Source organism: Oxyura jamaicensis, chromosome 4 (assembly GCF_011077185.1).
Source record: "Oxyura jamaicensis isolate SHBP4307 breed ruddy duck chromosome 4, BPBGC_Ojam_1.0, whole genome shotgun sequence".
Taxonomy (NCBI): domain Eukaryota; kingdom Metazoa; phylum Chordata; class Aves; order Anseriformes; family Anatidae; genus Oxyura; species Oxyura jamaicensis.
In genome coordinates, this window is record NC_048896.1 from 90,014,346 (window position 1) to 90,040,944 (window position 26,599).

Consider the following 26,599-nt stretch of genomic DNA (forward strand, 5'->3'; position numbering starts at 1 on the left):
AGCCAAAACTTGACACGCTCTTTAGAGAACAAAGGTCACAGGATTGAAGTCTTCACTCCCCACTTTGGCTAAAGCAGCATGAAGCATCCTCTTCAAAACCTAAGGCAGTTGAATCTTTATCAGGTGATGATGGCTTTTTGGAGAATAAAGACGACTGACCTCTGTGCCTTCCCTCCTACTGTTCCACACGAAACCTTCAAGCCACGTAATTAGTACAAATCATTTTCCAGTAAGTGTTCCTGTCCCATGATGGCCTCATCAGACACCAGGCCCAGAGATGACGCTCCTGATGGCCATGATAGCAGCTAGGCCAACTCTGGGTATGATGGCTGAAGCAAGCCAGAAGCCAGACTGTCACAGGCTAAGGTTGGTCCTGGCTCCCTGAGGAGCAATGTGGGCTGAGGTGGTCATTGCAGAGCTACAGATGTGACTTCCACACAGCTGTAGGCCACCACTGCCTGGCCAGGGGACAGGAGGCTGGAGAGGACCAACAGCTGGGCAGGAAATGAGCCAAAGAAATGCTACATTAGAAACCCCTGCACTCCTAACGCTTTTGCATAAATAGCATTTTTGGAAGACTAAATAAAACAAAAAGTCATTACATGGTTAATTAATTAATTTCACAGCCACGCTCATAAAGCTGACTGAAGTCCTAAGTGCAGCCGCAGGCAGGCCGTGTCCAAGCCTGACAGCACCAACACCGTCCCAAGAAATGAGGCTTCACTAAATAATCTGGTTTTGGCTAATTTAAAATTAATTCTCAGAGCACACTGCTTGGTCAGCCCAGGAATCTCCCTCCTGAAAGAGTCCAAAAATCAGACACGTGGCACAGAAGTCTTGTGCATTACACCAAGCTAGGCCTAACATCCAAGCTAGGCCTTGGGGACCCTTCCTTTTGCCCTTTCCAAATGCTCCCTGCTCTGTCCAGCACGCTGAAATCCTTATCTGAGAGCCCTCCCAATTCAAAGGTAGCCTTCAACTTCTGGACATTTTGTGTGAGTGGTGAATAAGCTTACACAGTCCCAACTCTCCTTTTGCTGCTCAAGGCAGGAATGACCTGTGAGGAGAACCTACAATGGCAGAGTGAAATTACCTTAGGTTCATAGGATTTGTCTTATTCCCTCCTTCCCACAGCTTTGGACAGATGCTGGAAGTAAAGTGTAAAAACTGACTGCATTTCCCCCCCTTGTTGGTTTGTTTCCAAGCATAGCTCATCCCAGCACAAAGCCTTCCTAACGTTTTCCCAGCAGCCAGGGAAAACCCTCATAAAAAGGGTAGTTTCAGGAGCTGTTTCCTCCCACTCATTCGAAGAGCAAGTGACATTTTCCTATCATTAGCCCAACAAAAATAGAAAGCACAAAGTACCACAGAATCACACCTCCCATTTCCACAAAGAACTCCCAAGACCTAAATCAGAGCTTTTCCAAACTTTGGCTCAAATTGCTAAGACCAAACAACCCCTACCACCACCATTAGGAGGGCACTTGGATTCAGCTATGAACCTAGAGAGCTCTAAGCCTAAAGCAGACCCAGTTTGTGCTTTGCTCAAATATATTTCTAGTTTGTGACATCTGTGAGTATAAGAACACTGTGACAGGAGCCAGAGGACAGGAGAGTAGAAAAAGGGTATGAGAAACTCCAACTCCAAACAAAGCTAAAGCAGAAATCAATCTGACGCTTTCTCCTCAGAATGTGATCACTCCCTAGGTATTGATGTGGTAAGAAGGAAGATTCAGGCCATTAATCCAGCAGAAATGTTTTGTTGCATTCGTTTTCAGTTATGTTATAAGCCCTACTAGCCCAGTGCAGCCAAAGGAGCATAAGAAGGCAGCCGGCAGCCAGGAGCAGGAAAGGATGTGGGGAGAAAAGGGCCTCCAGAAAGAAACTCACCCGAAAATATGATTTTTATATGAAACAGCTTCTGCTGACAAATAGTTCTTTGTCCCAGTGCAAAAAGCACACTTCAGGCAAGAGCTGCTAAGGAAGAATTTCTCTTATGTGACTCCCTGCTCAACAGAGCAGGGAAGCTGTGCTTTTGTGCTGCAGAAGTTAGTACTGCCTCCACGTGCCCTACCTGGTCAAAGAAAAAACACGTCTTGAAATAAAAAAGTACTCCATTTCATGTATTGATCTGTTCTCCTTTTGCTGAGCCAAAGTCAAAATCTTCATCCAGTACCAATGAAGCCAGTGGAGCTGTGCTGCTGCAGCCCACGCAGAACCACTCTGCACCTTGGTCGCCAGTGTTAACTGAGGCCCAGAAAGCAACACATTTCATAAAACACAAGGCAGCTTTGATTAAGTTACCATAATTGTTACCTTAAATACTAGCATGTAATTCTGTAAGAGAAAGGGAAAAGGAAAGGGAAAGAAAAAGAAAAAAGAAAAAGAAAAAGAAAAAGAAAAAAGAAAAAGAAAGAGAAAAAAGAAAGGGAAAAAAAAAAAAAAAAAAAAAAAAGAAAAAAAGAAAAAAGAAAAAGAAAAGAAAAAGAAAGAGAAAAAGTGAGGGGAGAATCTCATTTTTTTTTTCCAGTTTTCTCCCATGAGGTGCTGAAGAAATTCTAACAGATGGATGGATAGAGTAGGATAAATTGTATTTGATCTCTGCAATGAATTCACTTAACAGTCCTAGTATCTTCTGTCGAAGATTATCCCTAGAAATCCAGGATACAGGTTTATCAGACATTAATTACCTATATTAAAAAATAAAAAATAAAATCCCACCTCTTCTAAAAAACTAGTGATTAAAAATATAAAATTGATAAAGAAGTCATAGTGGATGAACACACACATGCACTCACTCTGCTACTTACTAACCACAACCCCTAATAAGAGATAATGGAAGCTGCTTTCAAATGAAACGTCTAAATGGGTCTAGAGCTTGTTTTCTCCAAACTCAGCCAGGCATTACTGCTGCCACAGCCACTTTCAATCAAGCTTTTACTGCAAAGCAAAACAAAGGAAGAAGTTAAATCCATGGGAGATTTCCAATGAATACTTAAAAATCTTTTCATGGGACAGAGTGAGGGAACTCTGTACCAGCAATGACCTCAGAAATCTGGTGAGTTCACTACATTGCAGACTGTTCCCTCTCTCTGCTAGATTTTAATTAGCTAATTCAAGGCTTTGTATGGAGGAGGAAAGAGTATTGCTTAAGCAGCAGAAAGTTCAGCTAAATTTGCTGTGTGCCTGGAATTTAATACATGAATACCAAGATCCTTTAGGGGACTGTTATTTTACACAGTTAAAGGTAGACATGCGGACACTTGGAGCTTTTCAAAGGAACATGTACACCGTGTGCCCATATATGCAGCCACAGCAGCTGTTCTTCTATCAAGTATACATTTGGATCTGTGTGCCACGCATACATCTTCTGATGTGATGGGGATGCATGCATGGGGAGAGGTACCACTGCCCTGTACGTGTGCGTGCTTGTTGTGTAGACACACAACACACACCAGAGGCATTTTCTCCGTCTGCCTGTTTTCCTTCCATAAGCTCTTTTCACTCGTCTGAGGAACAAAGCCAGTGGTTGAAAGATTCGGCGAAAGTGCCTTGTTATGCAGAAGAAAGAGATACTTTAACTCAGCTGTCAATAAGTTTTGCCCATTTACATGTGTGCGGAACACTTTGAATAAATTACGTTTCCAGGATTTAGCTCCACGGCACCAGCCTAACAAAAGCAGACTTACAGCACTGGGTGAGGGGAGGGGTAGTGGGGGAAATGCATTTTGCACGAGATAAAATCCCTTCCAGAACCACAAGGGAAAAATGAGTTGGTGTTTTAATTTGAAGAGCGTGGCTTCTCCATCACTTTCAGATTATTTTCAGACACATTTTCTGCTTTAAAAAGCTGGACTTGCATCATCTGTAGAGTTCCGTGTAGTCTCTGTGGAGGTGGAGATTGGATGGTTCTGCTTGTTTAATTAGAGACCCCAAATATTGAAAATGGTGGTGGAGCCATGGAGTGGAGATCTGGAGAACCAGTGGAGATCTGCCCTTTGGGGTGGAGATACACGAAGCTAACAGCACAGGCAGGTTCCAAAACGGCATCTGAAAAAGTTCCCAACTGACAGTCCTTGCAGTGCTTCATTGTCAGCAGACTCAGATGGCCAGCCAAAAAGAGTCAAACATACACGATTCCTTCCTCCTCAAAGGCAGTGAATGCAAACATGAATTCCTGACCTCTCTGATACAAAAATGAATACGCTGAAGGTGATGGAAATGGAAACCACCAATATCCCAGCTTCATGTTTAATATCAATGGAAAGTTGCAGAACCTTTCTTCACTGCTTCAGACAAATGAGTGACTCATTCCCTTTGCAGCAGCAACCTCCACAGCTGCTGCCAGCGTAAGAAACAATGCAAAAAAATCCATCTCAATTAAGTGAGGTCTCTGCCCCCAGCATCCACCAGCGAGAGGGGTTTGACAAATGTTATGGGAAAACTTCTGAAAAATTTCTCATCATCCAAAACAGCCTCTCTACAATTACCCCCCTAAGCCAGTCAAAACCACTGGCAGGAGTGTGCTGATTTTGATGCTCTTAATCTTATCTGCAGAAGAGGATCCAGGGCATCAGCTTCACTGATGGTTCCAGGAAGATGAGCTGTAATCAAGCATTTCTCCTCATGAATAGCAGACAAGGAATGTCTCTACTTGGCCAGCAGTAGCCTACAAAAATTATCAAAACATTGTAAAATCCCCTTTGGAAGCAGGGGAGAGCTAGCAGAGGATGTGATTGCTGTCTTATCTCCTTCAGTACAGACGCTGCTAAAGCAAGGCTGACCCACAGACAGGCTGTCCCTCAAACTGGCCTAACCAAATCTGTGAGGTGAAATGCAGACACACAGGTCCTACTGTGTCTGCATAGAACAGGTCTACCATGTTGGATTGCCATTGTGGAGTTCTCTGCCCCTTAAAATTTGTTTTTGTATTAAGAGAGCTGCAGTAGTTACTGATTTTCTTAAAGCTTCGGCTGCTACAGTGTTGAAGCAATGTGAAAGTTGCAATCAAATTAAAAATAAAAAATAAAAAAATCTGACAGTGCAGCAGAAATAGTCAAAGAACCACAAACCACTTCAGGTACAAATCCGAGACTAACCAGCCCCAGCGTGGGGACTTGACCCATCACTCCGGAAGGCACCAAGTGGGCCGTGTTGACTTTTTACTAGAAGATACCCCTGAAAAAGAAAAGCAAATGTTTGCAAATTCATTTTCATGCCAGCTGGGCCTGGTGATTCCCAAGCAAACCCCTTATTCTGGCACAGTTAGCAGACAGTATTGCACTTGCCAGGAATAATTGCTAATATTGGGATGGCTGTTCCTAAGTAAGTAAAAGCACTTTCAAGTGTGTGTGTGCATGCACATTTGCCATGGCACTTCTCAGAGATCTGACAACACGTAGCAAAGGGTCAACAGTTCTCTCTGGAAGGCTGTGTTGGTATCTGCAGCCAGATAACGCACCCTGCAGTCAAATAGACTTACTTATTTTCTAGGCTTGTTATCAGTTGTTATTGTAAGTAAGCAGTACTATGTCAAATGCCCCTTCATTTTGACCTTACCATGGGCAGGACCCACTGAGATCTCCTGGAATGTGAAATAATCATTAATACTGTCTCCTTGGCAGCACCAATAAATCATACAGCTCAACATCTTTTAACAAAGCAATAAAACTTTGCCAAATACGCACCAGCAAACTGCACACACAAGAACTCTTCCACCCCCAGCCTCTTCCTTTACATTCCAAAAACGCAGACCAGCAGTGGTGGCATTGGCTCTCGTCCTCTTATCCCCAAATCCCCAATTACACTGAGGGAGCTGAAGATAACACAGATTTAGGACCTGGAAGGAGGCTTCTTCCAGAGGCAGAAGAAAGGTGTTAAATCAACAATCCTGGGTAATGGATTCATTTACCATGACACTTCTCCATGTGCAGACAGACAGAGAGCATAATGTCTGTGAACCTCTGGCCTCCTGCAAGAGCCCCTGAGAAAGGGATTTGGTGGTACCTGAGCCTTATGCACAGAGCTGAATTTCATGCCAGAAGGAAAAATGTTGCCTGTGTAAGGAAATGGGCTGGCTCGCATTATTAATACTTCTAACACTCACTGCAGTCTGAGGGTGAATTTACGTTTATTGGTTTTAAATTAATATTTCCCCTTCCCCTCCAAAGAAGCCGTTCCTGATTTCCACCATCACTTGCTCAGAAACAGACCTTGCCAAGGCTACTTCACCTCTAGCTTCAGACATACACGGTGGAGGCACCTGAAGGCTGCTTTGCCTCCTTTTATAACCGCTGAGGAGGAAAAGGTGCTTTCAGGGCGTGACACATCTCTTGCTAATGCATGTAAATAAGTTGGTAAACAAACCCTACTCTTGCCCTCACTGATGGCAATGGGGACCAGGAGTTCCCCCAACATTAAGGAAAGTGACTCATGTATATTAGGGGCAACAAATGATAATTGCTTTGCTCAAACTTAGGAAAAAACCTTGGTGTGGGCATGCCCATGAATTACCCAGAGGCTTTAATTATGGGTACTGCGTGCAGACAGATGAGCAGTAACCACATATAGCACCACCATTAACTACCTCAGGCACCTAAGTACGTCCAGGACTCAGCTCTCAGATTCACCTAAATTTAGGTGGTCTAACTCCCATTACAGTCAGCAGAGAGCAGATCTACACTCGGTGCCTTACACACATCGCCACTGACCACAAGGGCAGCCCAGACCCCGACAGGTAGATGGCTTCATCACCGAGCTGAACTCACAGTCCATTAGCTTCATGCTGCAGGACAGCATTCCCATGCCTGATGGGGTGAGACCCCATGGAGGGGACAAAGAGGTCCCCCAGGGCACCTTCCCCACAAGAACCCATCCTCTCCCCAGCTGTGCAGAGGCTTCTTACCCACCCAAAGACTCCATGCACCAGCACAGCTGGTCAGCAAATAACTCACAGACCTGCAGATGCAGGGGAATCAGTCCTACCCGAGCAGAAGCACTGAGAGGGAGCCAAGTATGTGTCAAACCTGCACCCTTGGGTTCACTGGGGCTGTGCTGCTGTCCCCACAGGCCACTCGAGACGGGAGCCAGTGATGGGAGCACAGCGTGCAGGCAGCAGTTCCCAGAAACGCTTTTTCCTGCTGACTAAATGCTCAGCCCAAACCTTTCCCTTTTGCTCCGCGTCTTTGAAAACACTAGCAAAACCTTTCCCGTTAATCTTTCTCCATCTTGCTAAAACAACACAGACTGTCTGTCTCCAGGGAAGGCTGTCACAGGATATGGGGGAGGAATCTATCATTTGTAATGCACGGAAATATAACTTACATATATCAAAGGCATTTTCTGTAAAAACAAATACACAGCAGAGACTGGGAGGCCAAACCCCCATTGCCTTCAAGCTACCGTGCTTAGCAATCGTGTGAGCACCAGCCTGAGCAAACCCAATTAACTTGATTTGTAGATTGCACAGATTAGCAATTGTGTTCTAATCGCAAATCCCACAAGGAGCCCCTTTGCTTGTATTTCTGTACAGCTCCTCATTCATTATGCTAATACTTAAGGGCACCAATCTAAATCCCTTAAATTTACGTCCTGCCAGGTGCGCATCCTTGGCCTCCAACAGTACTTTCTGACCAAGAACTCTGGAAAACTCTGAAAATTTTAATCCTGAGAAACCTCCAGTATCTGCAGCAGGTATGTAACCTTGACTTACGGCTGAACTGAGGCACCGAGAGGCTCAATTTGGATGTGAAGGTAGAAAGTTTGCAACAGAAATGAACTGTCCTGAGGACAAGATTTCTGATGGGCTTCACACTTCAGCTAACAGCCCCACCAGGGCTCCAGCACCCTCCAACAGGCCTGATCCAAATTTAACCCCCCAATCTGCTCAGACCCAAGAGCGAGCCCCTCGGCTTGGTAATATCCCAAACAAGGGGCATGTATGCAAAATAATTATTTACTCTGAAAAGTGAAAAATGCAGCAGGATCCATTCCTGGTGTAGAAATTATACCTTCAGCTCTATGAACAGTTATTTCTCAGTTAAAAATTTCCCGATGTAGAAGAACACATTAAATTTTGCATGAGATTCTGGCAATAATTGTTTTAAAACCAGAGATGCCTCCCCAGAATGAAGAGTTTTGTGAAGCTGGAAAAAAAAAAAAAACACACAGTGGCGACAGAGGGGTAGAGCAAACCTTTATTTTTTTTGTACCACATCAACTAAAGAAACATGTTCTGCTCATTAAAATATAAAAATGAAAAAGCAAGATGTCTGATGAATAGCTCTACTGATATTGACTGCGTTTCTATATTTCTAAAAACATGAGCACTTCATAAATACACTGAAATATTCTGTCATCGCCAGACAGAATGTGCCAGTTTTCTATAAATATAGACATCTGGTGGTGGTTTCTTCTACTGTTATGCATTTCTGGTGTGAAGAACACTACTTTGTGAGCAAATGCATGTTTGAAATTAATTTCATATGCGACAGGTTACATTAAAGAGCCAGAGAGATTTGCTGGGCAGAGGCGCAGAACAAAAACTCTGTGTTCCCACACTGCTCTGACCCTTTGTACGAGGTAGCCTGCACGATACTATAGGCATAAAGTCTGTCCCTCCAAGCGCCGCTGCTGTGACGCTTAACAAAGGCATGCCCACAAATTGCACTGAAACTTGAAAATGGGCCTTGTTTGGCATCGTAATTCCAACCACGGTGAAACACCACTGAGAAAACAACGTATATTAAATATCAGCCAATAACAGCATGGTTTGTGCAAACCGCCCAAGAGCTCCCAACAGGCTGTGCCATTAATTATTCAGGGATATATTTATTTTTTGGGGGGTGGGATTTCCAGCCAGATCTCTGTCCTCATGTGCCATGATGAAACCATCCACAATGTTGCATCAGGCAGCGGGCAAGCTGGGGATACTGCGGGGTCACAGCACAGACATGAGGATGGGGGGACACCCTATGTCACTAAGGGATTGATCAGGCCAAAACCAGGCCATTACCACCAACAGGTAAATCAATTTTGGCTGGAAGAGTTTCCTTTCTGTTTAACATAAGCCAAATACAAACATTCTCTTGCAGGTTAACAAAAGCCAGCAGCCCGTGCAGGGACAACGCTTTGGGAAAAGGGGAGCCAGAGTGGGGGGAAACACTGAAAAACCAATTAATCACAAGCTACATTTCCTACACTGTGACACATCTTAGCCAGTGATCGGGCACAGGGTAGCTCTGTGCTGCTCCTCAACCCCTTTAAACGCTGGTTAGGGAGAATATTTCCAGCTGGGACGATCACAAGAGCAAAGGCCAAGGCCTTCCTCAGTACCCACCTGCCCTGCTCCCTTCCATAAACACTGATAATTCACCAGCTCCATTAGCTGGTGATTTTTTTTTTCCTTTTTTTTTTTTTTTTTTTCTTTCTTTTTTTAAGATCCAAAACCACCCTAAAAGCATTCTGGGACCAAATACAAAGGGAAAGGAGGGGGGAACCACCAAACCCAAAGCCTCCAGACAGCTCTCAGCATGCGTTGAATACTTGCTAAGAAATCCAGATAAAGACAAACCCAAGAAGCCTCAATGGCTTGCGTTATCTTTGCAGGCTGGCTGCTGCCTTATCAGCTCCGACAGAAACCAGCATTTAAGAAAAATTCAGTAGCCTTTGGGTGGAAGCTGGTTCCTAAGAAAACACGCAGCCGAATTGCTGGAAGTTGGCTGAAGAGGAGAGGGGGAGCGGGTAAGAGACGGCCCGAAAGCCTCCCTCATCGTCTCGCCATTCTCCGCCAGGAAACACGTTGCATAATTTGTAATTATTTTTCATAATTCACTCCTCACGCTTCACACCCACTGCACAGGCCAAGAGCTACAAGGGCAAACAATGACTCAAGATGCCGCTTGCTCGTATTTTGCTGGGGTCGGGAGAGATGGAGCCCGTGCAAACCCCCTCGCCTCTCAGCACCAGGTTTCAAAGATTTACCAAGTGCTTCAGAACTGGAGGAAGACAGAGGACCACCTCCACATGGGTGCTAGCTACCACTTTCCTGCAGGGGAAAGAAAAGGATATTTTCCCCAGCCTTCGCTTGTAAGATACTCGTTATAGGATAAACTCTATGCGAAAAAATTTGAATGCTAAAGGATCATGTTTTTTCTCTGCCCAGTGAGCCACGCCAAGCAGAGGTCCTGCTTCCCTGCACATCTAACTCACCACACTCGGATTTTGGCAGCCACCCCACATAGGAGTTGGGCTTTCCCTCACTGGGGTGTGAGGGTCCTGCTCTTTAAAAAGTTATAAAATAGTTATAAAACACCTTTGCATGAAGTTAATTGAAGGGCAGAACGAACTAGGAAGACACAAGCTGTTTCAAGGCCAAGGGCTGCTTTTCAGCATCTCATTTGTAACATGACAGAGGGAACAGCTGGGGGGGAGGTTGTCTGCCTGTTGTCAACCCTGGAGGGAAGGACAGACAGACGGATGCTCCCCAGGGAGCTGCCCTACATTATAAATGCCTCCGGTACAGGGTGAGCAGCTTTCTACCTCTGACCTGAACCTTACGCCCCGGAGAGCTCTCACAAATCTTCCTCAACAGCTAGCACAAATTGAAGTGACACAGCTGGCCCCCCAAAATGTTCTTTTGGTTGGTTGGTTGGTTTTGTTTTGTTTCTTTTCTTTTTCTGTCCACTCTTTTTCAAGGTAGCCCTGTGGGGATGGTAAAGATGTAGCAACAGGAACTACACATGTGGAGGGTGCCCATGTGGCCATGCTGATGGTCTCATCAACAGCAGATCAAGGGTACTGCCTGCCCCTGGCACCCAAAAATCATAAAGCAGGCTCCAAAATAACAGGATCAGTTTAGAGAAGTCATGCAAAATTTGCTTTCTTATTTCCCTTCTGGCATAAAAGCCTGGACATACATACAACTCGTATTTCTATCCATACTCAAGAACCTAGCAGGACTAAAACCTTACATGTTAGTTAGTTTTACCTTTTTTTTTTCTGACCTTAAAGTTGAGCTGCTTGCCTAATTTCCATGACTCTAGAAAAAGTATTGTAATGGGAAAAAAAATAAAGTGTCAGAGTCATCCCACAATAATTGTTACCACTTCAACCTATGCTTAGGTCCTCCACATTTCAAATAAGCATCACACCGTGCAGAGTCATCTGCAAGTGTTTCTTTGAATACAATGGATTTTCAGGCACTTACAAGTAAGTATGTGCTTAAACACTCGGTTAAAATGGTGTCTGAGATCAAAAACTTCTGTGGTTACAAAAGTGCATTGAAAGACTTGTTTTGTACTTCCCCTTGCGTGTCTCCAGTATCATGCTACATGAGTTGCAGTGGATTCAAACCAGGATGAATTCAAATAGATGTGTCATACATTATTTTCCTTGTTTTATTTGACTTTAATTACTTCTTAACAGCACTGCTGTTTGAAAATCTTTCTCAATTGAGGGTGTTGGTTATGCCTAGGGCTGCTTGGCCCTTTTCCACCAAAATGCCCTTTCAACAACCACCACAGTCTTTCCAAGCAAAACGAAATCTTTTGGAAGAACCTCTCTTTTTGTGTCTGTGAAAACTTGCCTCTCTCAGCTCTTTCCCCCTCCCCCTGATTTTAGGCTGGCATTTTTTCGCACTGCTCTGGGAGGGAACAGAAACCCCTGGTGGGTTGCTCCAGCAGGACACGGAGCAACGCTTGGGAGCAGGCAGACTTTGTTAGCACTCCTCAAAACACCTTGCTGCTACTTGAATAATCTTGGAATTCATCTTTTTCTTCCTTCCTTTTGAGGACTCTCACTATAGTTTCCATCGAAAATAAACACAGCAAAATGTCCAACTTTTAATGAAGTCAGTGAAGCTTGTACCTAACAGAGAGGGGAAGACCAGAACTGTGATCCCTGGAGGCAGACTACTCTGGGCGTGCAGCGCAAGCTCTTCAGTGCGTGCACAAGCTATACCTTTGCACCTGTTTCACCCTGGGCACTTGCCTAGGCTTTGGACACAAGTAGAAGTTGTGTGGTCTGTATTGTAGCAGCAGTGAGAAATCCTTGTCTGGGCAGCATCTGCGTTGCACAGAGCACTGTAGGCAAATACGGGATCTCTTCTTTCTCAGATTTACTGAGAGGTTAAAATAAAACTCAGCTGACCAGCGGGTCTGGTTTTTGGAGGGAGCCTCTGTCAGAATCAAGCATAAAGCCTCTATGCACACACACACACACACAAATAATAATAATAATAATAATAACAACAACAACCTGTAGTTAAGGCCATAGGATGGTCATTGTAGGTTTGACAGCCCTTAACCCAACACCAGGGCTTTGGTGCACATTTAGTCTTCCAGGCACTAACCCCCAATACTAAAAAACCACCTATGAAAACACCTTTGTTTTACGCTGCATCTGTTGCATAAACCAAAACCTTCATTTGTTTGCTGGCATGCATTCTGAGAGCAATATAAAACATTTTAGATGTTGCAGTAGTCCTCCTGCAGTAATATCTCCGTCCTGTAGCAAAATACCCTCCAAAACACGCCACAGAAAGAAGGCTCTGCTTTGGTTTTAAGGCTGGGATACTTAGAGCAGACAGCTCTTTCCATTGCTTTGGTGCGTTTTTCATCTTCCTTATACAAGCTATTGGTTTTATTGTTGGTGGTAGGTTTTTTGTTGTTGTTGTTGTTGTTGTTGTTTGTTTGTTTTTCAACTAACATAGTACATGCATTAGTCTTGTAGAGATACAAGGGAAAGCACCTGTAAGTACACAAACAAAAAGAACCGCATCAAGAGGCTATTAAAATCCATTCAGGCCTGTTCCTCTCTGCTGTTATTTCAATTACTGTCTCATAACCAACCTGTTCCCTTTCAGTTCTGCATTGCACATTTTTTCATTCAAACAATTGTCTCACAGGAAGCTCTACGCTGCTTTCCTTCTGGAGAACAAAACCCCAAAGAGGTATTTCCAGCCTCCTGGCTCAGTGTTTCCCAGATATTTTGAATCAAGGACTGCAGCCAAGATTCACATTTTTCCAGAGATCACTGCACACCCTCACACTCGCAGCAGAAAGCCATCACAGTGACACACACACGGACTAACTCTGGAGAAGTTTATATTGCCCTCATCTTTTCAGTCCATGAGCCACCACTGTGCTCCATGGCCTAGCACAGAACCAGCACTCCCGCCTCTTGCACTGCCCAAGATGATCTGGCAGATTTTAAAGGATAATAATCAAAAAATAATAAAATCTGTGCTGTCTTGGGATAATTACAATTTAGTACTGATTTCTGATCTTCCTGAACAGACCCAAATTTAGTCCTGCAACCCAGAGCAACTCCAGCAGCCTTCACGTGGGCACTGTGCCACGTACCAGATTCTCCCCTCTCTTTATATTTAAAAAAATAAATAAATGAATAAATAAAAAGAGTAATTGGCAAGTGAAAGCCACAGCTCCTCTGGGGTACAGGGTCATGGCTCATTGTATTAGACGTGTGTCAATTATCCACGGCCAGAATTCACCTGCTGAGCCTCGGAGGCCAACATAAATGCCCCTCCTTCATAAAACCCCTAGAAGTATTGTTAACACAGCCCTGCGGCTTTACCTTTTTAGCCTACTGGCTCAATTCCCCTGAAAAAATGTGTTCGCCTGCAGGGAGTATTTTGCACAAGCTGTTTTCTCCGCCTTATTTTCTGCAGCCACCTGAAGCCGTGTCAGTAGGCAGAGGTCTGCAGAGGGATAAAGCCAAGGTTGCAGGGGGGATTCAGGCTTCTCACAGCACATGCAGCACAACACATTCAGCTCGATACCAGGATCGAAGCATACCACATTGGACCAAGGGGAACTCCGTCAGCAGCTTTTTCTGATGTGATCCACTGAGGCAATTTGACTCACTACATTCTTCCCTGTGTTGGCTCCTGCCCTGACAGGCTGCCCAAAACACCTGACAGCAAGGCCAGAAGAGCTCTCACACAGTCACAACGGAGGTCCAAGGCCAGAAGCAGAGCAGCCCAAGGACAGGATGGTAGTGGAGCCAACTTTAATCATCTTCAGCTGCCATGATTTTGCACCTGAGAAGCATTACTGCCAGAATCCAAGCAGCTGTGACAGAGCAGAGGAAGGGCTTCCTATTTGTGCCACTCATGACCCAACTCAGCAGGACAGCAATCAAATGCTTGACCTTTCCCCAAATCACATGAAGCAAATGCTCCACATGACATAGTTCCAGCATTATCTACCCGGCACAGGTGCACAATTGCAATTAGAAGTGATCATTTGTATATAGCAGCACCTTCCAACCCAACTCAACCCATCCAAGAACAATTGGAGGCTCATTTTTCATCTTTCTATCCAAACTCCCCAGCACCATGCCAGCTCAGGAAGCACCCCTTGAATAATTCCCCTTGAAATCATAGAATCATCTAGGTTGGAAAAAACCTTGAAGACCAAGTCCAACCATCAACTTAATTTACCGATTCTCACCACTAAATCACATCCCTCACTGCCACGTCTGCACATCTCTTAAACACCTCCAGAGATGGGGACTTCCCTGGGCAGCCCATTTCAATGCTTGACCACACTCTCTGTAAAGAAATTCTTCCTAATATCCAATATAAAACTCCACTGGTGCAACCTAAGACCATTTCCTGACAAATTTCCTTACAAAGAAAAGAGCCTGACACCCTCCCCGCTGCAGCCTCCTTCCAGGTAGTTATCGAGGTCTGCGAGGTCTCCCTTCAGCCTCCTCTTTCCCAGACTAAACAAACCTCACAGCCATTACTTGGAAATTAGATTGGAAACCACAACACCTCTGCACGCTGGTAGATCTTAAACTTGGCACTTGGTTTGTCCCGGGACCATTTTTCACCCCCACCCCTAAATCAACTTCCGCCGAGAACAATGCTGCCGGTTTGTGTCTACAACAGATTTATTTATTCCCCCCTTCCAGCAGCTCACTCTGCCTGTGCCTTCCAGAGGCAGTAGCTACTTTAGGCAAAGGGTTCCTTCTGGTTCCTGGGAATAAAAGGCTGCCCTCCATAATCAGGGTATTGTTCTCCCTAAATGGACCCAGACTCTGTAAACACGCTCCTCTGCGCGGCGCTGGGAGGGCGACCGCGTGTGTGTGCGTACGTACATGCAGGGAACGCGTCTTGTTCTAAAACCAGTAAATTATGTTAATTCATTTCCTCTGCCCAAACAGCGCTAATAAACTCAGGGAAAGGAGGAGGAAAAAGTAAACAGGAGTCGATTACAAAAAGGTGAGGGGGAGAGGTAACCCAATAACTCCACCAAATGTCTCCTTTGGGAAAGGACACTGAATTTGCAGCTCGGATGTGCTCCACGCAGCCCTCCCTCGGTCCCGGCGGAGGTGTAAAAGCGACTGTAACACTTTCTTTCTTTTTGATAAGGTTTCAGGGCCAGGCTGTTTTCTGAGTTCAATCTTAGGAGCAGGGAATTGGGTCCCCCAAGGTGCCCTGATCCACGGCGAGCACGTCCCCAGGGGCTTTGCTCCGCATGTGATGTGTGTGCTCCGATGGCTGAGGCCACTAGGAATCGTCAGAGCTTATTTGTAATTTTCTAACAGGAAAATAATTTCACTAAGCAAACGACCATGCTTTGACTCAAAACCCTGATTAACACAGTTTGAAAACAGGGCAGCATACTGTTCTGGGAATTAACTTGTTTGACCCCTAGTCTATAATGGCACTCAAATAATCTGTGAGTCAGACGAAGTTGAAAAACTCTTGGAAGACCACACTGAAAGAATTTACTGGATTTATTGGATTTTCTAGGATAAAAGAAAAATAAGCCCCAAACTCCACTTAGCTAGTCTGTAGTCTTCAGAGAGACAAACTTTTCCTCCCAACAGTATCTAGAAGAGAAACAACGCCTATGCTGAGCACTGGGTCTTTTTCTCCCCTGGAAACGCTAGATAAATTGTAGTAAGTATTATAAACATACAGGTTATTTTTGAAGAGTGCCTAGCTGTATTCTTCTTTGGGATTAGTGGTAAAATATGGAAAGAGCAGGCAGATTCCCACCTCTGTGAACCTGCAATCCTCATCCCAGTAGGAGTACTCACACCACAAATTGCTGCCTGAAATCCTCTAAATCCTCTGGTCTACCCCAATTTGAGTAGGCAAGGAATCAGAACAAAACAAGCTGGCCATGCTCTCTGGTCTAGACCACTGACCCATGCCTACCTTATGGTTTCTGGGGCCCCTGAGCACTTGCCTCTTGCCTCTACCACTTCTTTATGTCTCCTTTGTATCACAGAAACAATAGATGGGTGCTGAGAACAGTGGCAAGTGCTTCCAGATAACAAATCCAGCAATTAGAAATCAACTGTCCAAAGCTTGTTCCCCTGCATATGCAAATGTCCCCATAATAGGTTTACGACTCCTTGTCAGTCAGACCTGTCAAGGAAAAGTAAACACCTGTCAGGGGCCATGATTAAGTTGAAAGCTCCACTTTCATTAGGCCTGAACGAAATTAACCCCACCAACACTGCATTTCTGATTGGTTGCGAATAGCAGGAGGAGGAATGATATCCATCAGCTCTGATCCCTTAATCTAGTTTTATATTAACTCCTGCAGATCACGATGAACCTTGCCTTGGCTTGGAGCCCTGCTACCCAGATCTGACACACAACCTGGTCTGACAAGGCCCCAGTGCCTGTTCTCTGGTAGGATTATAAATTTTAATCCTACTCACAGCAACTCAGCCACAACTCACTGAACCTAAGCGGACTGCCACCTTTATAAATCAGAACAGTATCTGACCCCACATACAAAAATTTGAGCAGAGAGACTGATCTCCACATGCTGGTGGAGCTGGCAACTGTCCTTCCAGCTTCCCGCTTTAAACTGCCCTAAAATAGATTAAGTACTTCCAAATATTACTTGTCTAGCTAAACAAACTGTGATTGCCACCAGGATGTTGTGTTAATCTGAAGAAGAATGTGAAAGATTTTGGACTAACCAAAAGGAGAAGAGGATGGCTCATAGCATCCCCTGTCACAAGGGTATCTGAACTTCTAAGGACTTTTAGCTACCAATTTTACATCAACTGGTCAATGCCAGAGAAGCATTCTTCCTTCCACAAGTCTGCAGTATCCCCAGAGAGATACCCCACAATGTCCAGAGGTCTGTCCTGTTATTCATTAACCTTTCCATCCTTGACATGCAGTTCATACACCTGTAACTTGTCTGATGCTTGTCACTGCTTAACCAGTGTTAACAGATTGGTTTAGCTGAGAACAAAAACAGCTCCCTCAGTTACTCAAACTCACACAGATCTGTTAGTCGAGAAGAAAAAGGAGAAAAAGAAACCAGTTCACAGTGCTCCAGGGTCTGTAGCAGCCCAACGCCAGGAGTTTGGCTTGTTTAGCTCTGGCAGGCCGGTGGGGCTGAGTCCCTTCTCTCTCCTTTGGAGTTCATTTGGCCTCACCCCATCTACTCTGTCTAAAAAAAAGGGAAATTTAAATCCATAAAAGGAAACAGTAAAATATTGGCAACTATAATAAAAGACCTCCCTTTACAACAGGATGCTGCTGCTCCAAGTCACGTGGCAGTCAAAAGTCAATTAAGCATCACACCGTGATGGCAGGGAGGTATCAGGGAGGACACGGATGAAGAGGCCGATTTGAAATAGCTGCATCCCACCATCCTGTGCAGAGCAAGCATGCAGCCTACTGGAGACCCTCTTCCAAGGCTTGGCTTCACTGGGACTCGAGGGCAGCAGTACCCTAATCCAGGGTAAATTTTCTCCCAGAGGCTGGCTAATGCTTAGATTTCCCCCCATGACCTCCTCCAGCTTTCTTCTCTCCTGGACACCTGATTCTGGACAGAACTATGATATCCACAGCTGCCACAGGGAGTCAGCACAAGGCCAATACCAAACTCCTACAATCATCCGTTCATCAGGTATATGCGAGCAAACCCAGCACAGAGAATATGAATTAATTTGCACACTAGGCAATTCTTTAAAATCTGCATTTCTGCATTTATCTGCTGTTCCTGTGCTTTTATTTAACACGCACAAATACTGGCAGCTCCTAAAATACCCACCAAAGTCAATACAACCTAAGTGGCATGTAGGTTATGGCACTTCTTGCATTACTCGCTTCTCAGTCACTTGACAGGATGCCCAAGATTGTGCAAATCTTTCATGAAATAAATTCACCAGCCATGAGGAGAAGCGATTTTGGGTCCTGCCAAACCTAGAAGCCACCATTGTCACTGGGGAGAGGCTGAGAGTAGAGGTGCAGCAGTCCTGAGAAACATTAACCTTCTCTGGGAAGCCTCTGTTCCCAATTTACATTTTTCTTCCCTTAGCGAAGTTCAAAATTAAGTTTGAACACTTAATGGAAGAAGTAGCCTGGAGTTATTGGCTGAAATTCTTCCTGAAAATTGGAGTGGTTGGGACAAAATAAAAACGTTAGGTTATTCGCGGCACTGCTGGATACCGTGTTTCTCCTGCGATACAATGGGGAGACTGTGTAATCAGGGCAACCAACCAAGCTCCAAGCAGCCCGTGTTTATTTGACTCAGAAGGAAGAAAAAAAAATCGGAGATGTGAATGGATTCAGCAGCAGACGGCATATATTAACTCGTTAAATAACACTTGGGCCAGTCCACGCCCAGCAACCCTGCCTGCAGAATGGGACCCGTTCTTTGGGGATAAACCCCCCTGGGCTGACCTGAAGGTACAGCAACGAATTTCCAAGTTGCTTTCAGCCCAGTTGCCAGCCAGAGCCTGCAGCAGGCAAAAATCAACGTGTTTCTAGAATAAAAAAAATCCAGCCCGGTCTGTACTGTTGAGCAGGCGAATGGCAGGATGCAAAATATCATACTTGGCCCACGGCTCCTCTTCTGGCATACTTCAGGTATCGGTCCAGTGGTTGACATTACGAATCATCTGTGCAAGTCATCCTTAAGAGATGGATCCAAAGCCCACGGGACTGAGGAGGAGTCACGGCAGTAATGCTCACAGGCTCCGAATCAGGTCCTAACCTGCTAAACCTGGCATGGGCTGCATCTGCTTATCTCATACAACGTTGGGACAGCAGGATCAGACTGCTCGAGCCGACTTTTACAAGTTTATTTATTTTATTTTAGTACCACAGCTGCTGCAAACGAGCACCAGGCTTGCAACAGGCAGTGGTCTTGCAACTTCTGTGTTCCCGCTGGCTCTACTCTTACATAAATCCCTGATATGAACAAGAGTATTCATAAAAAACCTTGGTGCAAAGTATTAGGACAGGTCAACACAGCTAAATACATACAGAGGCACATTTTTATACAGAAGGCTCCAAGGGATGGCTGATTGCGGAGAACAAGGAAAGGAACAGAAATCCAAATTAAATGGCCAAAACAAGAACAAATGCATTTCAGCTTGAGCAGCCCACCAGAAAACACAGGAAGAGGGCAGATGAAAGACAAACTCTTTGAAACAAGACAAAATGAGCAGGTTAATGAAAGAAAAGGGAGAAAGGCGCATTTCCACTGACTCCCATAATGCGGGATACAGTTGCACGGACCCTTTGAACAGCGTGATTTTACAAGTCACTGCAGACACAAGAAGGAGTTTCAGACTCAGGGAAAAAAAAAAAAAAAAAAAAAAAAAAAAAAAAAAAGCTGAAAAGCTGCACTGATTCTACTCCCACTGAATAAATAAAGCTACAGCTACAGGGTTTTGTTGTTCTGTTTTTTAATTTCAAGCGAAGCAAAAGAAGACTTCTGCATTATTATTTTTACACTTCAGTGAAATTCCTTTCCTTTTTAAATCTCTTCCAGTAGTTAATCCACAACACACAGCCAGGCAGTGACCACCTCCACCGCATTCACCCCGGTCGGCACCCACATGCACCAGCTTCGCTCCCGGACCATGGCACTGCAAGACGGCTGCTCGGAAAGCGATTATCAGATATTGTGTCAGGAAAGGTTGGCTCCGTCAGCCAAAAAATGGGTTCCTACTTGCTAGCAAGTGTCACTTCTACTTTTTTTTTTTTTTTTTCAGAATGACATTTTTTCCTGAAAGAACCATTTCCCCAGCACCGCCTCATGGCATCTGAAAGTTTCTGCCATGGATAAAAGTCAGAGTTCAGAGCTCGGCCTGTGCTGCGTACAAGTTCATCACGGAAAAGGCGTGTTTTAATTTGCTGTTTGCGTCTTGTAACGAAGGTCAAAGAAGCATATGTACTTTGACAACTGGGTTATAAAAACTTCAAAGAAAATCTAAATGCATTTAGCAATTTGCCCAGTGCCGTAATATTCCTAATAAAAATAAATAAATAAAGTCAACCCGAAGTTTCCAGCATGACGCACGCTGTATTTCATGTTTAAGCTCAGACGCAATTTAAAGAGACCAACAGTCTCGGAAGAAGGGAGGAACCGGGGCTTAAAAAGAAACAAACAAGCAACTAACCAGGATTTTCATATATTGTCATGTTGACTCTGGGTACAAGTCATGACGACAGATTATTCATGAGCGAGTTACCTAACAGCATGATCCAAAAAAAAAAAAAAAAAAAAAAGGCACCAGATTTAACCAGGAGGTCTGCAGGGACTTACGTAAAATTTGCATCAGACTACAGATGTGAATGTGCTTCCCTTTCACAAGCAAGAAATTACCTAATCGTTATACCTGATAGCACCCATTGAACAGGAATAAAGGAGCGTTTAAACAGAAGCCAACAGTAATCACTTTCATATTATCATTACCTTACCCACATTAACTACTGTTCACTTTTATAAACCACAGAGTTACAGAAGGGAAAATACGAAGAGGACTCAAGAACTCACCTCCCTAGAAATAATAATAATAAATAAAAGCACAACTACCGAAAACTTTCTAGCTCCCTATTCCCTTTTCTCCAATACTTTGGCAAGCAAAAATGGCACACAGCAGTATTTCTGTCCCAAATTGTTGAATTTTGAGGCAGCCCCTACAATAAATTCCCCACAAAGCTGGCACCAACCAGACTTGCAAGCCAAGCGGCGCGCAGAAAAGTGCGAGAGCAGAGAGTAATTAAGGTCCTGCTCTTCCCCTCCCTACGCAATGCACCGAAAATGAAATCAACCTCCAATCTAATTAGTTTCCAGCAGAATATCAGTTTACTCGCTAACGGGAGGGTTGTCGTTGCTCTTACCAAAAACTCCCAAACATACCACACAAAGTCTTGCTTAAGCCACAGGCCCAAGCCCGGCACATCCCAGCATTACCGTGTACGGTAACCGAAGCGAATACGATGGCAACTTGACAGATTTGGAACAAATATTGCGTTGCGTGTCACTGAGATAACACAGGCAGGAATATATCAGATTGTATTACCTGTATCCGACCGGAGGTGTGGACTGGTCGGAGCTACATTGCTGCAGGACGCAGTCATGAAAGGTTAGTGACCCAAGATGGCATTCGTGCCCGCGGAGAGGGGCCAGGGCAGGACGCTGAGGACTTTTGTGCCCCGTATAGGGCTGTCCAGAGAGAAGAGGAATGGAGTGACACGAGGGACGAGCCACCGGACCTGCATCATTGTCCCAGGTTGAGGTCTGACGCTACCCGCAGTGGCTGGCAGGAGGGCCAGAAGCTGCCGCCCTGCGCCCGGCTGCCAGCCAGAAGGTATATTCCCCCTCAGAGAGCCACAGCACGCAGGTTTTATCCTCAAAGAGTGGATTTCGTGCTCATATAAGCTCTTGTGTTCACCCACAAGGGAAAGAGGGAGCTTGGACGCTTACCAAAATAGCCCCCAAGGAACGCTAGTTTGGTCCAGGCTCCCTCCAGGAGATCCTTAGCCTGGATTAAGATTGGTCACTGGAGGATTTATTCCAGATCGACTATTCTGGAAGGGTTAGTCCAGTGTATTTGCAGGTGTGGACGAGCCCCTAGCCAAAGTCTTTAAATTTCAGAAAATGTAGGTTCAGACTTTGCCAGAGCTGCCTCGTCCTTCATCCTTGCAGACAGAGCAAGTTCTGCACCTGGACCTCTGAAATCAGTCCTGCTCTCTGCTCTGCATGGATACTTCAAATGTTTTGCCACTTTCTTAACAGTTTACCTTGCTTTCCCAAGAAATCCCCCTTTCTGCACTGCTTTGTACCCCAGCACTGGGTCACAGGCGTACAGGGGACAGTGCCAGTAGGCACCGCTCCGAACCTGGAGGAAAGCGGTGGTGTTGGCCCAATCAGGCTCCAATGTGGGGCCCTTCGCCTTACAAGGCATCCCCTAAATAAAGATATAAAAATACTACAACGTAACATTTAATGAAAGATTGCAGCTGAGCACTCAACTGTCAGGAAATAGCAAGGCTGGAGTGCGTGGGCAACTTAACTCTGCCCCCTTGTGCAAATGCACTTCGGTACAGCCCTTCCCCGACACCAGCCATCTCCAAATGTCCTAATTCCAGCAAAAGCACATTTTGCCTAATAAAAGTAAAAGAGAAGGGCCAATGCTTTCACACTGAACCTTTTCAGCCACCTTCCTCACGCGACTGCGAGCCAGCACCTATTTAGCCCAACGACGCAGCTCAGGAGATGTTGGCACACTTTGGGCCACACATGTACAATTTGCAATGGGGACGGAGATATTAAATGCTCTTTGGCCAAAACAAAGAGCCCTTCTTCCTCCGGGGAAAAACCTCAAAACCTCGAGCTGAGATGCGACCAAAAGACTGTCCACAAAACCCAAAACAGGTAGCATGTACACATCTCCAGCGGCAAACCCGCACCATGATCCGGAAAAAATCCACAGGCACGTTAACAACCAGGCACTTTTTTTTTTATTTTAATTTTTTTTTACAAGAATCTGAATTTATCCCAATGTAAACACCTAGTAATCAGCAACATTCGGCAGCCCAAAATAAGGCTGCAGTGTGCCAGAGAGTGTCCCACCTCTGCTCACGTACAAGTTTGATCTTTCATCTATGTCCACCGCTACCAAAAATACTCTCGATATTAAAGAGGCACGCGGCTGGACTTTAACATTACGGTTGTGTCTTTCTTTTTACCACCATTACACCTTTTTTCTTCTCTTCCTCTCGATATCAGCAAATGAATAAGTGACAGTTTTCAGGGGGTTCACCCCCGCTTTTAAACTCTATTTCATTTGAAATAACCAGGACCATCCCTCCATCCACTTGCAGGATGGATTTTTCCAGCTCTGAAAAGAAGAGATTAGTTAACCCAATCACTAATGAGACCTTGTTAAAGTTACCTTAAAAAAAAAACCTTTATATAGGAAAAACAATGATGTCCTGCAATTAACGCTGTTAATTTTCTGGCGCTTCATCACACAACAGCAGCCCACAGTCAATCACACTGCATTTTCCAGAGGCAATAAAAGAATACGATCAGGACAAGTGCAAACAACATTTAAACAGGGGCTGCCAGGAAAGCAGCCGACACTCCGCTCAGAGCAGAGACAAAAATCTTTTTGTCTTCTCCTGCCCACTTCAGATTTTTTCCGGAACTCCACCAACTTCTCAGGTCTATTGCAACAACCTACATCCATGAGGTCTTCTTAACTCACACACCGCTGCCTACAGCTCAAACTGAGTCTCCATTGTAAACCTGGCGTGGAATTCGGGCTCGCAGGACTTCAAGCCTATATACTGTTTTCTTTTTCATTCAGCTTCCAGCCGAATCATTTTATAGTGCTTCTGCCTCCATAAAATATTTGCTTGGGAGCCAATGCCAAGATGGAAAAAAAAGCAACGCGCTAACCAAGCCTTGGGTTTTTAGAGTAACGCTGCTCCCCCTCTCACTCCCTGCTTTTATTTTTGGCAAGTTGCAGTCCCAAACGAAGGGCAAGTTTATATCTTTTAATTCCCAGCCCCGTGGCGCTGGGGGATTTAAAGGTCTTTCAATGATTCACGCAACGCCGATACTCTTGGGAACTGCAGCTGGAGCGATCTGCATCCTAAAGCCATACACCCATTCTCCTGGAACAATGCAGCCTCTCCTTTGTGACCAGAGCCGGGCGGGCTGGGAGCATGGTTTCTCATTCAGGGTTTCCAGGGACAGCACCCACCAAGGGACGGGGCAGGAGAAAGCGGAGGAAAACCCAGGGCTCCCCCTGCCCTGACCCTGGTGCTTGGGTTAAAGCACCTTCCTGCAAAGAAATGTCTTTTTCGCCCCCGTCGCTCCCAGGTCAATGCATTTTGCTGTGCCGCTGGTGGGGTAACCTGTTTATTGAAACCTGATCGACTGCTGGAGCCCCAGCGTTAAAATATGCTCTCGCTGTTGGGAACTGTCATTTGTCTGTCACCGAGGAGGTTAATGGATGTGTTTGTTTAGTTAGCTAGTGGGAATATACAGGGCAGAGGCTGGCGGGATTACAGGAGGGGAGAGGTATTTCTGATCCACGGAGGAATGCAGTCGCTTTTCTTTAAAATCGTCCGTGTACTTCTTACAGGCTCACGAGAAAAGCCCCTGCGAGTCCACCTGTGCTTGCGAGACCTCCTACAAACCCCGTGCTCCATCCACAGCCCCAAAACCCACAGGTATGGAGACGTGCACGTGGGCAGGGGCACGCACCCCGAGCGGAGGATGAGCCCTGGTGGCAGCGACGCTGATGGGTCCCCGCGGTCCCCTTACCTCTGGCCGAGTCCGAAAACGCAATTATCCCCGCAAACAGGAGCGCGAGCTGCAAGTCCATGGTGAAAGCCAGACCCCTCCGGGTCGTGCGGGATACCGTCCTCTCAGACCTGCAGGCAGGGGAAGGAAAGCGAAATAATTAGGGGGGGGGGGAAACAAACTTTGCAGACTTTTAAAGCCTGTTGCAGAGGCGCGAGGGCAGGAGCAGCGAATGAAACAGCGACCGTACTTGTAATTCATTCCTCGGCGTTCGGCGAGCAAAACTTTGCCCTCCTCTCTGCTTCAGCCTGATATAAATCAAGAACCCAGCGGGGCCAGCACGCTGCTCTAAGCTCACAGTTAGTGCATAATTCGCTGATATCCCGCACGGAGCCAGTCCGGAAGGCAAACAAAACGCTAGCGAGTGGCCATAAAACACAATTCCAGGTTACCAATTTGCAGAGGAGCCCGGGCGGAGGGGAGGAGGAGGAACGCTTCCTCGCCCATCGGCACCCGGCAAACTTCGTGCGGCCGCCTCGGAGCCCCCAGCCCCGCTCCGTGCTGGGGACCCAGAACTTCTCTACCAGCTCTCCTCGTCCCTCTCCTCCTTTTTCTCTCCCCCCCTCCAAGCCAAGCCAAGCCCCGCTGGTTTCCCTGCCCGCCAGAGGTGCGTCCCACAGCAAAACCACATTAAATTATCCGGATTCTTGAAGATGCCTTCGTGGCCAGACGCGCAAGCGGGGTAGCTCAGGTTTAGGGTAATTACCCCCCGGTGTCGTCCCCCCCCTCCTCAAACTCTCACTCTCTAAACACAACCTGAATTCCTCACCCTTGTAAAGTCCCCGCTGGCAACACCCCGTGCCCCCAGGGGACACGCAACCCGCTCAGCATCCACCAAAGCTCCCTCGCCACCAGGTTTGGGGTCACCGTGGCACACGGGGGGGGGGGGCACACACACAAATACACACCCCAAGGAAGGGGATCCCCCCTACTCTGGGGGTTGGGTCTCAGCTTTAAGCCTTTACCCAGCCGGGATTTGCTATGGGGACGCAGCGGGGGATTGAGGGATGGGGTGGGGGCGATGGCACCAGGTGTGACATGGGTGGTGGGAGGGGGGGGACACAAAAGGACTTACCTCGGCTGCCTGCGGGGCTCTAGCACCGTGCAATGCCGCCCATCCCCGTCGCCTCATGCCCTCCGCGGCCACGGCGCCCGGCGGGGCGCTCCGCCGCCGGCCTCTACCTCATCTCCCCCCCCCCCTCCCCGGCCCCAAAACCGGGGGGCTGCCTTCGGGGGGGGTGTCCCCGGTCCCACAGAGAGGGGGCTCCTCCGAAATCCCCGCAGCTCCCCGGAGGGGGTTTGCCAGCGGGGAGCCACCGGCGAGGAGTGAAGGGAAGGGGAGGTGGGGTGGGAAGGAAAGGGGGTGAGGAAGAGGAGGGGGGTCGTAATGCTGCTTGCTTCCTTGGGGGGGGGGGGCTGCGTGTGGGGAGGAGGGCAGCGGGACCTGCCAGGGATGCCCGGGGATGCCGTCCCGCGGCCCTCGGAGCCGGAATCCCGTTTAAGGAGCCGGGAGGGGGAAAGGGCTCGGGGTTGGGGGGGGAGGAAGAGGAGGAGGAGGAGGAGGGTGGTTGGGGGCCGGGGGGGGGGGCGGTGGGAGGCGGGGGTGGGGGTGGCGGAGCGCAAGGAGCCGGGCTCGGGAGCAACTTTCCCTGCAGGGCTTTGTGGCGGTGGGGGCCGAGCCGCCGCGGAGGGCGGTGCGGGGCCGCCCCGCTCCAAACTTCGCACCAATCCCGGGCAGCCCCCGCCCTCCCCGCCGAGCCGCCGCTCCCCTTAACCCTTTTGCGGCGGCCGGGCCCCCACCCCGGACCCTCTCGGACCCTCCACCATCCTTTTTCCCCCGTCCCACAACCCTTCCCCTTTCCCCGCGCACCCCACGAAGCGATGCTTCCTCAGTGTCCCCCCTCATCCCCACACTGCCACGTTCCCCTGAGGAAACACCCGTGGGGACAAGCCGAGCCGCCTCCCACAGCCCCCCGGGG

The 26,599-nt window shown here is 46.7% G+C and overlaps 1 protein-coding gene and 2 long non-coding RNA genes across 4 annotated transcripts in view; 1 reads left to right on the forward strand and 2 right to left on the reverse strand.

Annotated features, from left to right (window-relative positions):
• Positions 1–25,852, reverse strand: part of FGFRL1 (fibroblast growth factor receptor like 1) — a 167,161-nt gene extending 141,309 nt beyond the window's left edge. Inside the window, exons 1-2 of one of the 2 annotated variants that reach the window (XM_035324283.1) lie at positions 25,696–25,852; positions 24,582–24,691 (exon numbers count right to left, since the gene is read on the reverse strand). In XM_035324283.1, the coding sequence (XP_035180174.1) occupies positions 24,582–24,642 (61 nt within the window). In that variant the 5' untranslated portion in view covers positions 24,643–24,691; positions 25,696–25,852. Of the gene's footprint in view, positions 1–24,581; positions 24,692–24,810; positions 25,165–25,695 lie in introns of those variants that run through there. The other variant, XM_035324282.1, reaches the window with a different exon arrangement.
• Positions 12,399–13,776, reverse strand: LOC118165903. Its single transcript, XR_004750282.1, has 2 exons — positions 12,849–13,776; positions 12,399–12,747 (listed from the first exon to the last, which is right to left on the reverse strand). It is a non-coding gene; the product is annotated as an uncharacterized LOC118165903 (long non-coding RNA).
• LOC118165900 lies at positions 25,728–26,379 on the forward strand. The gene is made up of 3 exons (XR_004750279.1): positions 25,728–25,858; positions 25,915–25,917; positions 25,976–26,379. It is a non-coding gene; the product is annotated as an uncharacterized LOC118165900 (long non-coding RNA).
• The last annotated feature ends 220 nt before the right edge of the window (positions 26,380–26,599 follow it).